At 56.5% G+C, this 15,059-nt stretch overlaps 1 protein-coding gene across 1 annotated transcript; it reads left to right on the plus strand.

Annotated features, from left to right (window-relative positions):
• Positions 1–221: 221 nt before the first annotated feature.
• On the plus strand, positions 222–2,110 carry LOC119205306 (induced myeloid leukemia cell differentiation protein Mcl-1-like). The gene is made up of 4 exons (XM_062562006.1): positions 222–459; positions 547–797; positions 941–1,014; positions 1,984–2,110. Exons 1-4 carry the CDS (start codon positions 222–224, stop codon positions 2,108–2,110), a joined length of 690 nt encoding a protein of 229 aa, XP_062417990.1.
• The last annotated feature ends 12,949 nt before the right edge of the window (positions 2,111–15,059 follow it).

Genomic DNA, 15,059 nt, shown 5'->3' on the forward strand with positions numbered 1-15,059 from the left:
TCTCTCATACATACATGCGTGTATGTATCGGTTTATGTTTGGAGGCCGGGGATGTGTGCGTGTGTGTGATAGAGCTAGGGGAGAACGTCCGTCGCGGCACTCTGGTGCCTATTGCCAATTCTCAATCAAGGCGGAACTCACAGGGGTTGTTGAGAGCCTTTTGGGTACTTAAGACACACTCGAACCACAGCTCATAGCAGCTCACAACTTGCAGACCGGGAATGTCGCAAAGCCCGCGTGGTACCAACGATGTCGCCGACGAGGGCAGTGAACTCTCCGTTGCGGGGCGGCGAGCGGGAGACGATGTCGTGAACGGTGAGACACGACAACTCATCGCAGGGTGTCTCGCGGAATACACCACTGCTGTGGTGCGGGTTCCGCGGAGTGAAAGCAAAGCTCTGTCGACGATGAAAAGAGTCGTAGGTGATCTGTTGACGAAACACACCTTTGCATTCAATGGTAGGTGTACCAGCAGCAATAGTCGTTGTGAGCAACACCGTTGCTACCCAAAAGATTGTAACGACCCTCTAATCGCACCCCATTAAGGTATGGTCTCGAAGGCCTCATCGATTGACCAAGGAAAAGACGCAAAGTGCATTGGTGCGGTGGCCGATTACCTCTTTGCAGACGGTGTCACCAACTGGAGCCGAGTGGCAGCCCTGGTAGCTTTCGGGTCTACACTGTGTCAGCAGGCGGCCGACGGGGACAGGGGGGACCGCGTGAAGCTGGTAGGGGATGAGATATCGACATACCTGCTGACTAACCAAAAGACGTGGCTGGAGGATAACGACTCGTGGGTGAGTTCACATCGCGGCTAAATGTCACAATGTGAGACGTGTCACACCCTGTCGTGTTGCAAGGACGATTGCCCGCGCAGTAAACCGGCGACTTGGCCCACATTCCTAAATCGGTGCTAATGTCTATTTCCAATGCTTTTCAGAACGGATTCGTGGAGTTCTTTCGAACAACGGACCCTGAGTACACATCGAGCAGCGCAGTGGTGACCTTCGCTAAGTATCTCGTTGTTGGCGTAACACTGACCCTGTTGATCAGACTACTGACTGAGACGACAGTTTTTAAAGGAGCCTGATATGCGCTGCACACGTTCTACGGTCATTTTCTGCACGCATTTGCTTGGAAGGTTTTAATGAAACTGTAATAAACATTCCAACAGAGTGACTTGAGTCCCGTGTGAATTTTCAACAAGATGTTTATTTCCTAGGTAACATTTTATACAACAACATAAAAGTTACAGAAGTCTTGCAAGCATCAGGAGATCATCATTTATGACGCCGTCGGCGGTGGTCCCGGGTGACCTTTCCTCGGGACAAAGGTTCTCGCCTCGGTCGGTTAACCAAGGCAAGAACTTTTGCAGGTTCTCTGTGTCAGTCAAATCACTCTCACTTTCGGAAAAATCCATCAAGAAGTCATTAAAGGGAACGAGCTTCTCCGTCCGCTCCTTAGAGACCACAAACTGCACTCTATTAGTCTGTGAGCGGCTCTGCATCTCGTGGCATTCCAGTGAGCGTTCGGATTTGATTTGTGTGAACTCATAGTCGTTGTTGACACTTGCATTCAGCAAATCTGGGTCCTTGCGCTGGACGATGTCCGAAACCGAAGGCGGCTCTTCACGGGCAATCCTCTCTTCCGCCTTGATTGAGTCACCCCAGACGGCATCCAGGGCACGCGTCCAGTACAGCAGAGGGTCTGAGTCTGGCAACGTAGACGTTTGAAATCTCGCGGCCCCCGCAGGTGTCACAACACCAAGTCCTCTCAAGACGTGGAAAACGTCGTACACCTTCCGCTGCGAAATATTGAATCTTTTAGCCAAGCTGACTACACGAAACACACCCGGGTTTTCGCGAACATGCTGGTAAATGACTCCCATACCGCTGGCAGCGGCCAGGCAGTCGTCTCTCGATCTCGGCGACAGATCCCATTGTGCCACGAGTCCATTTAGCTTACTGATTTCGTTGGTTCTAGTCAGAAGCCCAACGTCTTCCAGCGCGTAAAGGGCCGAGAGCATCCTGGCCTCAGCCCCCCTGTCCCGTGGCAGGAACACAGTGCCAAGCATGTCGGGGACCGCATCAAAAGAGTGCAACTTCCCTAGAATCCCCTGAGTGACTACGGTCAGAAGCGGAGTAGGATGATCCCGTGAATGAGGCATGACTCTTCCGGTTACACCGAGCCGGCTTGACTTAGCTGTACGGATATCGCTCAGAGCGTTTTTCACGGGGAGGACCCGTCTTCGACTGCGCTCTGAGAGCTCTAAGGGGGAGGGGGGCGTATTTAACCAACCTCACATCCTGGCTGAGGTCGGATGATTCAACCCGGGTCTGAGAATCTAGCCGTGGCTGAATATTGAGGTATTGAGGTAATGTCCCCGCGCGTCATTGTCTCCCCGGCGCTCAATCCTTCGTCATAACGGAATGGAGAACTACCTGAAATGTGCAGTCGTCGGCCGAGGCACCTATGGAACCGTGTACAAAGCAAAGTGTCTGATAACCGGAGAGATGTGTGCCGTAAAGTATCACAACTTGGGCGTAGATGATACGACCGTGAGAGTACTCTCCTGTCTCGCCGCGTTGAGAGGTCACCCGCACGTCATCCGGATGCAAGATTGTTTTGTAGACAACGGGAAAATAGCCATGGTCATGCCGTACGTACCCTACACCCTGAGTAAGGTGATTCACGACAAACAAAGTCTCAGAGTCTACACGGCCCCGGGCCAGGCGTCACGGTCAATCCCCTTGAGTTTCGTTGCTCACTTTTCTGCTCAGGTAGCAGACGCTCTGTCTTTCATGCACAGACTGAACATAGTGCACCGAGACCTGACGCCCGCCAACGTGCTGCTGACAGAAGACCTGACCGTCAAAGTGGCCGACATGGGCCTCTCGAGACAGTCCTCCAAATGGATGAGTCCGGGTGTGGTCACGGTGCACTACAGGGCCCCGGAGTTGCTTCAGGGATGCGGAGAGTACACGTGTGCCATAGACATGTGGAGCTTAGGGGTGATGATAGCGGACGCCATGGAAGGGAGGCCGGTCTTCTTGAGTCTTGGACACGGCTGCACAATCGCGTCCACGTACGAACTCATCGTAATGACTTTACATCCCAAAGACCCACTCTGTGCGTCGGTGACACCCTCAGGCCCAGCGGACGTAATGCCCCACGTAATGAAGTGTGAACTAGTGAAACGGATTGTCTTCAGGCTGCTGGCTTTCTGTCAAAACGAGAGGCTTTTAGCTCACGAGCTGCTGCAAGACACCGAATGGATGAGAGTGGCTACTATGACCAGCGAAGACAAAGATGTGGTCAGACAGAAAATACGGCAAACCGAAGAAAGGGACTGACCAAGAAAGCCCCTTGTATATTCGATTCAATAAATGTACTTTCATCAATGTATCTCTTGATTAAAGTATCTCAGTGCACTAACATGAATAACCCTGGCAATAAAATGTGTTATCTGTAAAACTGTGGTCTATATTGTTAGAGTTCACATAGAGGACACACAAGCCTCATGCAGATTTGTCTCAAGACATCATCTTGAGACCATCCGTGTCGCATTCATAATGAAAAGCAGTATACGCTTTCTGTGTGTCTGAGAGAGAGAGAGAGAGAGAGAGAGAGAGAGAGAGATGGATTAAATTATTACGGAAGGATGAATATAACTAATGACAGCAGTTGCTGGCTATAAACAGGGAGATCACTAAAGCCTAAAACAGACCTCTCAGAACAGTAGCAAGATCTTCTTCAGGAGTTGGAAAGACGTGTGTGTGTGTGTGGCGAGGGCATTCCATCAACTGGCACCTAGGGTTCATTTCTGGCCCTGTCTGCAATTACACCACCTTGTTGAATACTTGTTTTCAGATTACTTTGCCACTACAGCGGTAGTGCTACCGGCAGTCTTGGGTTCTGCTCAAACACCGAACCGTAACATAGTAATCCGGTTTGAACATGGAGCCAGCTGACGGGTGGTTTTTCCACAAGACCCTTGTCACACGGTTAGATTGCCACGAATCTATCCTCCAGGACATACTGGCTCATCTACGACAGACTCACTCCTCCGGCGGGGCTCAACCCACTGGCAGGATGAAACCAGTCGCCTCTAGCAACGCTTTCTCGTCTGACGTGGACGTCGCCATGGCCCCAGCCGTCCCGCCGGCATCGTGCTCACAACTTCAGGCCGTGCGCGGTGAGGCTTACCTCGGGAGAAAAAAAGCCTTTGGCAAAATACTCTCCCCCAAAGCACGGAATGGCAATGCGCCAGTCCCCTACCCTCGATTAGTGTCCGGGTCAGCTCCCCGAGTCGGAGTCGTCGGTCCGTCTTTCGAACAGCACCCCCCCGGCCGGCCGTTCAGTGTCGGAGCTGACGGAGGCGTCGGGCCGACTTTCGATCAGTCTGCCCCCGACCCGCCCTTCGCCCGTCGGGGCTACGGTGCCGTCGGAGCTGAGGGCACCGTCGGCCCGTCATCCGATGAGTCCCCCCCCGGTCCGTCCGGCGGCGTCGGAGCCGACGACCCGTCTTTCGATCAACCCCCCCCTGGCCCGTCCTTCGGTGTCGGAGCTGATGGAGCCGTCGGCGCGTCGTTCGACCAGTCTCCCCGCGGCCCGCCCTTCAGAGTTGGACCTCCGTTTTCCATGCGGCCGACACTGGCCCGTCTCCCTGCGACTGAGCGACAATGGCGAATTTCGGCCGGCGTGTGCTTCTACTGCGGCCAGGATGGCCACCGTGTCAATTCCTGTCCTCAACTAGCAAAGATTTAGCCACCGATTAGCCTGCGAAAGGATTCCCCAAGGACGTCTACCTCCTGAGTCAATCTTTCATTCCTTCATGCAGATTGTTATTTACTCATGTTGTGATCTATGTTAGCCCGTTGTGATGTTGTTCTGTCTAACGTCATTGTGGAACAAAACCCGGTCTAGAAACAATTGGCTCTCGTGTGCGCATTGAATGTTCACGTGTGTTGGATGTAAGAAAGTTTCTGTTGATGTCACCTGTAGCTGAACTGAAGTGTAAGAAGTGCCTTGTCCTGTAAATGAATTGATGTTCTGGGCAGAGAACTGAGCACGTAACGTTGTCGCTTGCGAGGAAATAAACAGAGAAAGACATGTTTGATTCAGAGCCTTTATTCGTGTTTGCCTTGTGCATATCATACTCTGCACTCCTTCACTGTCACAGTGCCTCACGGGGCCCCGTAATTGCTTCAGGAATGTGAAGAGTACACTTGGGCCCTAGACATGCGGAGGTTTGGGGTGATGTGGAAAAAGAGGAAATGACCAAGGACGGATGAAATAAACGGGTTGACTCATGACAGTCGGACAGTTGCTGGCTATAAAGAGGAGCGGACTAAGAGAACAAAACCACTGCTGGTCCATCACTGAAGTGTGATATCTTTAAAACTGCCACCCGGGATCATCCCCTGCACCTGTCTGCAATTTAACCAACCTGTCAAATACTTGTACTCAGATTAGTTGCACATTGCAACGGTAGTGTGACTCTCAGCCACTCTCAGCCAGTCGTTTTGAACCATCTTCAGCTTGTAACTGTTGTTCCTCGTGCCCACCGTTATCGTCCTGAACCAACAGTCTGAGGTCAAGTTGAAAAAGGAAAACCGAGCAATCTGACATGGACCCAGCGGATAAACTGTTCTTCCTCAACACCCTTTTCTTAAACAACGCCCGGATTGAACGGCATGAATGTATCCTCACGGAAATACTGGCTCATCTGAGAATGGCTCACGTCTGCGGCGCGACTCAACCGACTGACGCGATGGAACGAGTCGCCTCTAGCCGCGCTCTTTCTCCTGACGCGGACGTCGTCATGGCTTCCGGCGCGCCGCCGGCACCATCCTCACAAACTCAGGCCGTGCGCGGTGAGCATTACCTCAGGCGAAACGAGGCCTCCGGCAAAATACTCGAAGCACGAAATGGCAATCCGCCAGACCCCCTCCCTCGATTTGTGTCCGAGTCAGCTCCCCGAGTCGGAGTCGTCGGCCAGTCTTTCGACCCGTCTGCCCCCGGCCCGTCCTTCAGGTTCGGAGACGACGGTGCCGTCGGCCCGACTTATGACCAGTCGGCCTCCGGCCCGTTCTTCGGCGTCGGACCCGGCGGAGCCGTCGGACCGACTTTCGAGCAGTCTGCCTCCAGGACACCCTTCGGAGTCGGCGCTGACGGAGAAGTCGGCCCGTCTTTCGACCGGTCTGACCCCGGCCCTTCCTTCGGGTTCGGAGACAACGATGCCGTCGGCGCGTCTTTCGGTCAGTCTGCCTCAGGCCCGTTCTTCGGCGTCGGACCCGGCGGAGCCGTCGGACCCGGCGGAGCCGTCGGCCCGTCTTTCGACCGGTCTGGCCCCGGCCCTTCCTTCGGGTTCGGAGACGACGATGCCGTCGGCGCGTCTTTCGGTCAGTCTGCCTCCGGCCCGTTCTTCGGCGTCGGACACGGCGGAGCCGTCGGCCCGTCTTTCGACCGGTCTGGCCCCGGCCCTTCCTTCGGGTTCGGAGACGACGGTGCCGTCGGCGCGTCTTTCGGTCAGTCTGCCTCCGGCCCGTTCTTCGGCGTCGGACCCGGCGGAGCCGTCGGCCCGCCTTTCGACCGGTCTGCCCCCGGCCCGTCCTTCGGAGACAACGGTGCCGTCGGCCCGACTTATGACCAGTCTGCCTCCGGCCCGTCCTTCGGAGATAACGGTGTCGTGGGCCCGACTTATGACCAGTCTGCCTCCGGCCCGTTCTTCGGCGTCGGACCCGGCGGAGCCGTCGGCCCGCCTTTCGACCGGTCTGCCCCCGGCCCGTCCTTCGGAGACAACGGTGCCGTCGGCCCGACTTATGACCAGTCTGCCTCCGGCCCGTTCTTCGGCGGAGCCGTCGGGCCGACCTTCAATCAGTCTGCTTCCGGGCCACCCTTTGGAGTCGGAGACGACGGTGCCGTCGGCCCGGCTTATGACCAGTCTGCCTCCGGCCCGTTCTTCGGCGTCGGACCCGGTGGAGCCGTCGGGTCGACTTTCGGTCAGTCTTCCCCCGCGCCGCCCTTCGGAGTCGGGGGTGACGGAGCCGTCGGGTCGACTTTCGGTCAGTCTTCCCCCGCGCCGCCCTTCGGAGTCGGGGGTGACGGAGCCGTCGGGTCGACTTTCGGTCAGTCTTCCCCCGCGCCGCCCTTCGGAGTCGGGGGTGACGGAGCCGTCGGGTCGACTTTCGGTCAGTCTTCCCCCGCGCCGCCCTTCGGAGTCGGGGGTGACGGAGCCGTCGGGCCGACTTTCGGTCAGTCTGCCCCCGCGCCGCCCTTCGGAGTCGGGGGTGACGGAGCCGTCGGGCCGAATTTCGGTCAGTCTTCCCCCGCGCCGCCCTCCGGAGTCGGGGCCGATGGAGCCGCCGGCCCGTCTTTCGATCGGTCTTCCCCCGCGCCGCCCTCCGGAGTCGGGGCCGACGGAGCCGCCGGCCCGTCTTTCGACCGGTCTGCCCCCGAGCCGCCCATCAGACCTCCGCGCCCCACGCGGCCGACACTAGCCCGTCTCCGTCCGACTGAGCGACGATTGCGAATTTTGGCCGGCGTGTGCATCTACTGCGGCCAGGCTGGCCACCGTCCCCATTCCTGTCATCTACTAGCTCAAGATTTAGCCACGATTAGCCTGCGAAAGGATTCCCCAAGGACGTCTACCTCCTGAGTCAATCTTTCATTCCTTCATGCAGATTGTTATTTACTCATGTTGTGATCTATGTTAGCCCGTTGTGATGTTGTTCTGTCTAACGTCATTGTGGAACAAAACCCAGTCTAGAAACAATTGGCTCTCGTGTGCGCATTGGATGTTCACGTGTGTTGGATGTAAGCAAGTTTCTGTTGATGGCACTTGTAGCTGAACTGAAGTGCAAGAAGTGCCTTGCCCTGTAAATGAATTGATGTTCCAGGCAGAGAACTGAGCACGTAGCTTAATCCCTTGCCAAAAAATAAACAGAGAAAGACATGTTGGATTCACAGCCTTTATTCGTGTTTGCCTTGTACATATCATTCTCTGCACACCTTCACTGTCACAGTGCCTCACAGGGCCCCGTAACGTCTACCTCCTGAGTCAATCTTTCATTCCTTCATGCAGATTGTTATTTACTCATGTTGTGATCTATGTTAGCCCGTTGTGATGTTGTTCTGTCTAACGTCATTGTGGAACAAAACCCAGTCTAGAAACAATTGGCTCTCGTGTGCGCATTGGATGTTCACGTGTGTTGGATGTAAGCAAGTTTCTGTTGATGGCACTTGTAGCTGAACTGAAGTGCAAGAAGTGCCTTGCCCTGTAAATGAATTGATGTTCCAGGCAGAAAACTGAGCACGTAGCTTAATCCCTTGCCAAAAAATAAACAGAGAAAGACATGTTGGATTCACAGCCTTTATTCGTGTTTGCCTTGTACATATCATTCTCTGCACACTTTCACTGTCACAGTGCCTCACAGGGCCCCGTAATTGCTTCAGGAATGTGAAGAGTACACTAGGGCCGTAGACATGCAAAGGTTTGGGGTGATGTGGAAAAGGCGGCTCAGAGAGAGAGAGAGAGAGAGAGAGAGAGAGAGAGAGAGAAAAAACGACCATCTATTGATGAAATTAACCGGCTGACTCAAGACCTTCATTGCTGGCTATATAGAGGAGCGGACTAATTACTTATGACATCGCAGAGGTAGCGTGACTCTCAGAAGGTCTATTTCAACTATCGCCAGCTTGTATCTGTTGTTTCTCGTACCCGGGATTGCCGTCCTGAACCCAAAGTACCAAACCCTATCCGTACAACCCGGCCCGGACATGGACCCAGCGGACAAACTGTTCTTCCACAACACCCTTTTCTTCAACACCGCCCGGATTGAACGCCATGAATCTATCCTCGTGGAAATACTGGCTCATCTAAGACAGGCTTGCGCCTCCGGCGCGACTCGACCGACTGACGCGGTGAAACGAGTCGCCTCTAGCCACGCTTTGTCTCCTGACGCGGACGTCGCCTGGGCTCCCGCTGTACCGCCGGCATCATCCTCGCCACCTCAGCCCGTGAGCAACGAGGTATACCTCGCGAGAATACAGGCCTCCCGCGGAATAGTCTTCCTCCGTCAGGGCTCAGAATCCGTCGAAGTATACGCTTCAAAGTTTCTTGTTCTAGCTGCTCACAGCGGGTGGAGGGACGTTCACCTTCAGATGGCCTTTTTCCGTGGTTTAGCAGATAACATCAAGAATGACCTCGTGATTGGGAATGACACAAACGGCTTAAGCTCCCTCATTGACCAAGCCGTGAATTTGGATAAGCGCATTCGCGCCTGCCCCAAAGCGCGGGGTGGCACAGGATCGCGTCAGCCCTGGAACTCCATTTTGAGACGCCGACACAAGCCGACCGACCTGAGTGACGACGGGGGAATTGCCGGCGGCGCGACCAGGCAGTCAACTGACAAAGGATTAGCCGCCGAGAGCGAAAAGCTCGCCTGAACATCTACCTCTTTGTCAATCTCCCATTCCTGCATGCAGATTGTCGTGTTCTCTCTTACGTCATTGTAAAATAAACCCCAGTGTAGAAACCGAATATCAGTCGTGTGTGCATTGAATGAGTCGAACGCGTCGCACAAAGCATACATACTTTACATACATACGTACATACAGACTTTATTGGACACGGGCTGCCTAGTATCATAACACGCCAACACACTGGTCCACGCGTGTTTGATGTAAGCAAGTTTTTGTTGATGCCAACTGTAACTGAACTGAGGTATGAGAACTTCCTGGCCCCGTTTTAGGCAGTCTTTGAGCACGTGGCTGTCGTGACAACTCCTTTACCTTGCAAGGAAATAAACAGAGAAAGACATACTTGACTCAGAGACTTTATTCGCATTTGCTCGGTACTTGCCCGATGCCATACATGTCATACTCTGCGCTCTTACACCGAGGGAGGTCTTTTCTTTCAAATTACCAATCGTCATACACCCCAAAACCGAGCCACCTGTCAACCAGGATGACAAGAAATAGACACAAACAGTTGGAAAACAATATGACCCAAGTGAAACCCGTATCGATTCGATATGCCTCACACTATATATGTACATATATATAAATACATATATATATTTATATATACATAGAAATATAGTGTGCGATATATCGTATCCATATCGTGTTTCACAACATATTGGCTTTACTACATGTTCTAAGGCTAGAGGAATACTTCTTGTTCCTCCGTTAAACGAAGAGATGCAACTTCGCGCACGGGTACACTGTGCTCTTCGCCGCGCCAGTGGTTGCAGCACTCGGTCATCGACGCGCATGACCACGCGATCGATTCTCCAATTAGAGAGAAGATGGACATCCGGAAAACCTCCAAGGCTGCATAATCGGCGTCCTTGATGTACAGCTTGAGAGCCTCTATCGTGTTGCTTGCCAGCTCCTTATTGGCACCCCGAAACTTGTCCAGGCGGTAGAGTTTCAGCCAAGACGCCGCATCTGTGTGCTCCTTGTTTCTTTCAAATATACAGGCTAAGCCATCCACGATGGCTTCCACCAGGTTCGTGGCATCCATCCTAAACTCGCCAAAGTACTCTGGGTGATGTGGATTGTTCTCGCAATGGTGCTTGAATCCAACGTCGGCCATGGCTGTCATGTGAGCGTCCATGTCGGTGCACAGCTTTGCCAATGAGCAGGCCTCCATGTACTCTTCGGGCCGCGTCGGTCCGTGGCGTTTTTCGAGCAGGCGCCGCGTCTCTAAGTTCGCTGTCAGGACCGCCTTCTCCAGGTTTACAGCCGTGACACCCGCGTAGGCGGATGCTTCGAGTGCACTGGTCTTGCTAGAGTCATGACACGCGATGCTTCTCACGTAGTACCGATCGGCCAGCAGGTCCAGAGTTTCGTCGCAATCACTGGTCGCTTGTTCTAGAGCCCTGGCAACCAAGGCGCCAATCATGGTGACAAACATGTTGTGTGACAGGAAGGACTTATGGTGCTCTCTCACGGGGAGACTCTCCGCCAAGGCGTCCTCGCACTCGCGGCTCCAGACGTGGGACTTTGCAGCGGCGCACAGGGTATGAACCAGCTTGATCGTAGCATGAGGGGTTTCGGGGACGTCGATCTTCACTTTCTCCGCACGCGCACTCTCTACTATGTCTTGAACGAACGCGTTCATCTGAGCCGGCCTGTAGACGTATTTCTTGCGCTCAGGGATCAAGGGAGCCGACGACGTGACCTCGTCCTTAGCAGAGACTCTGGGGGCAGCTGGAGCGGACGCCATCGTACGTCTCACGGCTCACAGATACATTTGCAGCCGACGACGTTAAGTGCTAAACTGTGGACTGGGGCGGGCAGCAGCATTAATATGTATGGATACAGAGAGATGGCTAGTAGGACAGACAGAGGAAACAATAGGTTTTATAGCAGCAATGGGAGTGGGGTGGGGGGGGTGGATCAGCATTGGAGCTTGGGCACACGTTCTTAATCGAGGCCGTGCGGCGCGCGACGAGGCCCCTCGGCTTCAGGCGTCACACCGAGCGCGCCCGCGACGAGATCCCCCGGGCTGGAGATCGCTGCGCCGCGGGGAGAGGGGGGTCCGTGATCACCCGCGGGCGGTCCGGGGAGCTGCTCCTCGGCCACGGCTTCGGGCGTCGCGACGAGATCCCCCGGGCTGGAGATCGCTGCGCCGCGGGGAGAGGGGGGTCCGTGATCACCCGCGGGCGGTCCGGGGAGCTGCTCCTCGGCCACGGCTTCGGGCGTCGCGACGAGATCCCCCGGGCTGGAGAGCGCTGCGCCGCGGGGACAGGGGGGTCCGTGATCACCCGCGGGCGGTCCGGGGAGCTGCTCCTCGGCCACGGCTTCGGGCGTCGCGACGAGATCCCCCGGGCTGGAGATCGCTGCGCCGCGGGGAGAGGGGGGTCCGTGATCACCCGCGGGCGGTCCGGGGAGCTGCTCCTCGGCCACGGCTTCGGGCGTCGCGACGAGATCCCCCGGGCTGGAGATCGCTGCGCCGCGGGGAGAGGGGGGTCCGTGATCACCCGAGAGGCGCACGACGCGGACGGATGCGGACGGTCCGGGGCGCGGCTCCTCGGTCACGGCTTCGGCCGTCGCACCGAGGGAACCCGCGACGACTTCATCCGGGCCGGTCGTCTTCGCGGTGGCCTTTGAGGTGTACGGGATCCCCTCTGCCGACAGCAGGGCCAGGGTTGATAGTGTGACGAGTAGATAGCTCAAGGTCGTACGTGAAAAGGCCCCGCTCGTGACAAGCAGATAGCTCGAGGACACAGTCGAAGGAGCCATGCTTCTGACAAACAAGAACCGGGTAACGGTTACAGGGGTTCAAGTGAGTCCAACCGTTAATACTATTCTTCTGACATTGCCATGTTCTCTTCGATCCGCCCTCGTTGAAGTTTTCCACTGGACGAGTTTCCTGTCAACACTCAAGACAGGGGCCGCTTTCTTTTTGAATACAAATAAAGTCTCTGAATCAAGGGAGGCTCTGTCTGTTCATTTCCATGCAAGGGAACGGCCTTCCCCGCTGCCAAACACACTCAATCCGTGAAGCGGTTCGTACACTGTAAACCGAACGTGGCTTCACATTCCGGCGCATTCACAGGAATGTCGCTCCGCTCCTGCTCGCCGGCACGCCGCGCCTCTCTCTGTCAGATCTCAGTTTTATAATGAGAACAATCAACAAAGGCGCTGTCAGAGCGGAGAGGGTGACCGAGGCAGCGGCCATGAACTGGCTGTGGCCTATGATGCGCTCACAGTCCACGCGTTTGATCGCCCGCGCCGCGGCCTCCGTGCGCACTTGGTCAATGCACTTCCGAGCATCGACCTCCATGCGAGTGATGGTCCGTGACACGTTCTCACCACGCTGTAGCATCTCAAAGGCCCGAGCGACGCGGCTCCTTACGCTAGCGAGAGACGTGTCTATGTCATCGTCGGACAGAGAGTACACCTTCGAGAGAGTCCTGGGACTCTTTGACACCCAGACCAGGTCGAGGGACGCCTCGCCGTCGAGCACTTCGCCCGACGCCGTCCTTCGCGTGTACGTATCCGATTGGGGCCGGTAGCAGATAGGACCGAAGCACGGGGAGCCACACGTAACCGGGCACTGCAAACTTAGCTCGCCGCCCTCGTTGACCTCACACGCCGACACCGTCTTGTCGTCGAGCTCCAGAGAATCGCATATTCCCCTCGAGTCACACGGCGGCACCCTGTAGTCGTCCCGCGTGTCGCTCACCATAGGTCTGTCTAGCCAACACGTCCTGTTGCCCTTCGACGAGTCTATGAAGGGCATGTACCAGTGGGAGAGGGCGACGGGCCTCCAGGTCTCCCTCTTTGTGACCACAACGAGCCAGGAGGACGACAGCGAGCGGCTTGCCACCGGCGTGTCGGTGTAGAAGCCTGCGAAAAAGTCGGACTCGCACTCCGTCAAATCCGACCTCCGTATGCCCTGCGCGCACGTGAGTAGGCGGCGCCGAGCCTCGTGCAAGGCGAACGTGAGGGCGTTGAGCTGTACGGCCAACTTGAAGGCCCCGCTCTTCCAGGTCTCCAGCAGACCACTGAACGCGCTTGTGTCGACAGAGGTCGCCGCCGGCTCGACGGGCCCCGGGGGGTGTTCCGCACCGTTGTTTTGGGCTTCCCCGATCAAAGTCCTGTGGTGTCGCATCACGTCCACGACCCGAGGATCCGTGGGCGTTACCTCACCGCTGAACGAGAGAAGTTTGGACACCGAAGAGTCGGACGCGCTCCAGCTCTGCCCGACAATGTGCGTGTCCGCGAGAGCCGCCACGTCGCCGAAGGCCGCGTCGATCGACGCCATCGCCCTGTTGTACTCAAGCGTGGCCGTTTTTAGTGCGACAGTGGCATCGAGCCACGTGCCAGCAGAGCAGAGCCGATTGCAATCTCGACGGGAGTCGGTTAAGCCCCTGCAGGTCACCTGAGAGCACTCGGGGTAGTCGGACTTGGTCCCGTTGAGTCCTAGGAAGAAATGGTACGCGTAGTAGACGCCGCCGTTCTCGGGGTCGCGTATCTTCCACCTGCCCGGCTGGAGTATCACCCTGTGATCCGAGGTGTTCGCGGGCCCGCGAGTCGGCCTTTCCGCGGTCGAAAGCGAGCTTTGTTGACCCGATATCGGGTAAAGAATGAGGAGCAGAGCGAACCGTAGCGGGCTGCGAGGGGGGCACCGCGGACACGCGACGGGGCTCGTCATTGCAGTTTCCTGCGGCGCCGTTCTTTACAGGTGGCGCAAAGCATTGTGATCAAGGTGCCGCCGATTAGTACGGCGAGCGTGGCAGCGCTCAGCCCCAGCGCGGAGGCGCGGGCCGACGTGCGCGCCACGAGCTTCGCGGTCTGCTCGGCCGTGTTCGCCGCGTCTTTGAGCGCGGCGCCCAGTTGAGCGAAGACATCCGTTAGGTTGGCGAGTGACTCGTCTGTCGCGGTCAAACATCGACGAGCGCTTTGAAGCTTCGTCTCCCAGGAGGGGATGCGATCAGCGAGCCTCCGGTTTGGGCAAAAGAGCAACGCGACGGGTTCCACCATCGACGCGGCGAGAGGTCCCACGGTTGTAAAGTACTTTGTTACCTTCGTGGCCAAAGGCTCCTCCGTCTGTACGTAGTAGCCCGGAGAGGGCTGAACGGCCGAGGGTCGCTCCGATCCCAAGGAGAACGGCTTCAGGTCACATCGGGTCTTGACGCGCGTCGCCCCGTGGCTGACGCGGACAATGATTCTAACCAAGATTTCATTGTGTGACCCCACCGCGCCAGAGATTGCAACAGGGTACCCGGTGCCTCCTCGGGGCCAACCGTTGATCGCGTAGTCTGCCAGCTGAATGCAGGAAGCGGAGCCCCGGACGCATTCGACGGCCGCCGTTATCGGCTCCATACTGTCAAGGATCGAGACCGAACCTCGCGAGGCGGTGCGGTTCGGCACGCCGTAGTCGGAAAGCCAGCGGTCCTCCTCCGTCGTGAGCGAATGGCTCCCGAGCCGGCGACTCGCCTCCGATATGCCCTGGAGAACCGAGCGACTCGAGCCTTTGCCGATCGGCAACGCGACCGATATTCTAGCGCGATGCACGGCCCCGCCGATGTGGCCACGGC

The sequence above is a fragment of the Pungitius pungitius genome, chromosome 4 (assembly GCF_949316345.1).
Source record: "Pungitius pungitius chromosome 4, fPunPun2.1, whole genome shotgun sequence".
Taxonomy (NCBI): Eukaryota; Metazoa; Chordata; class Actinopteri; order Perciformes; family Gasterosteidae; genus Pungitius; species Pungitius pungitius.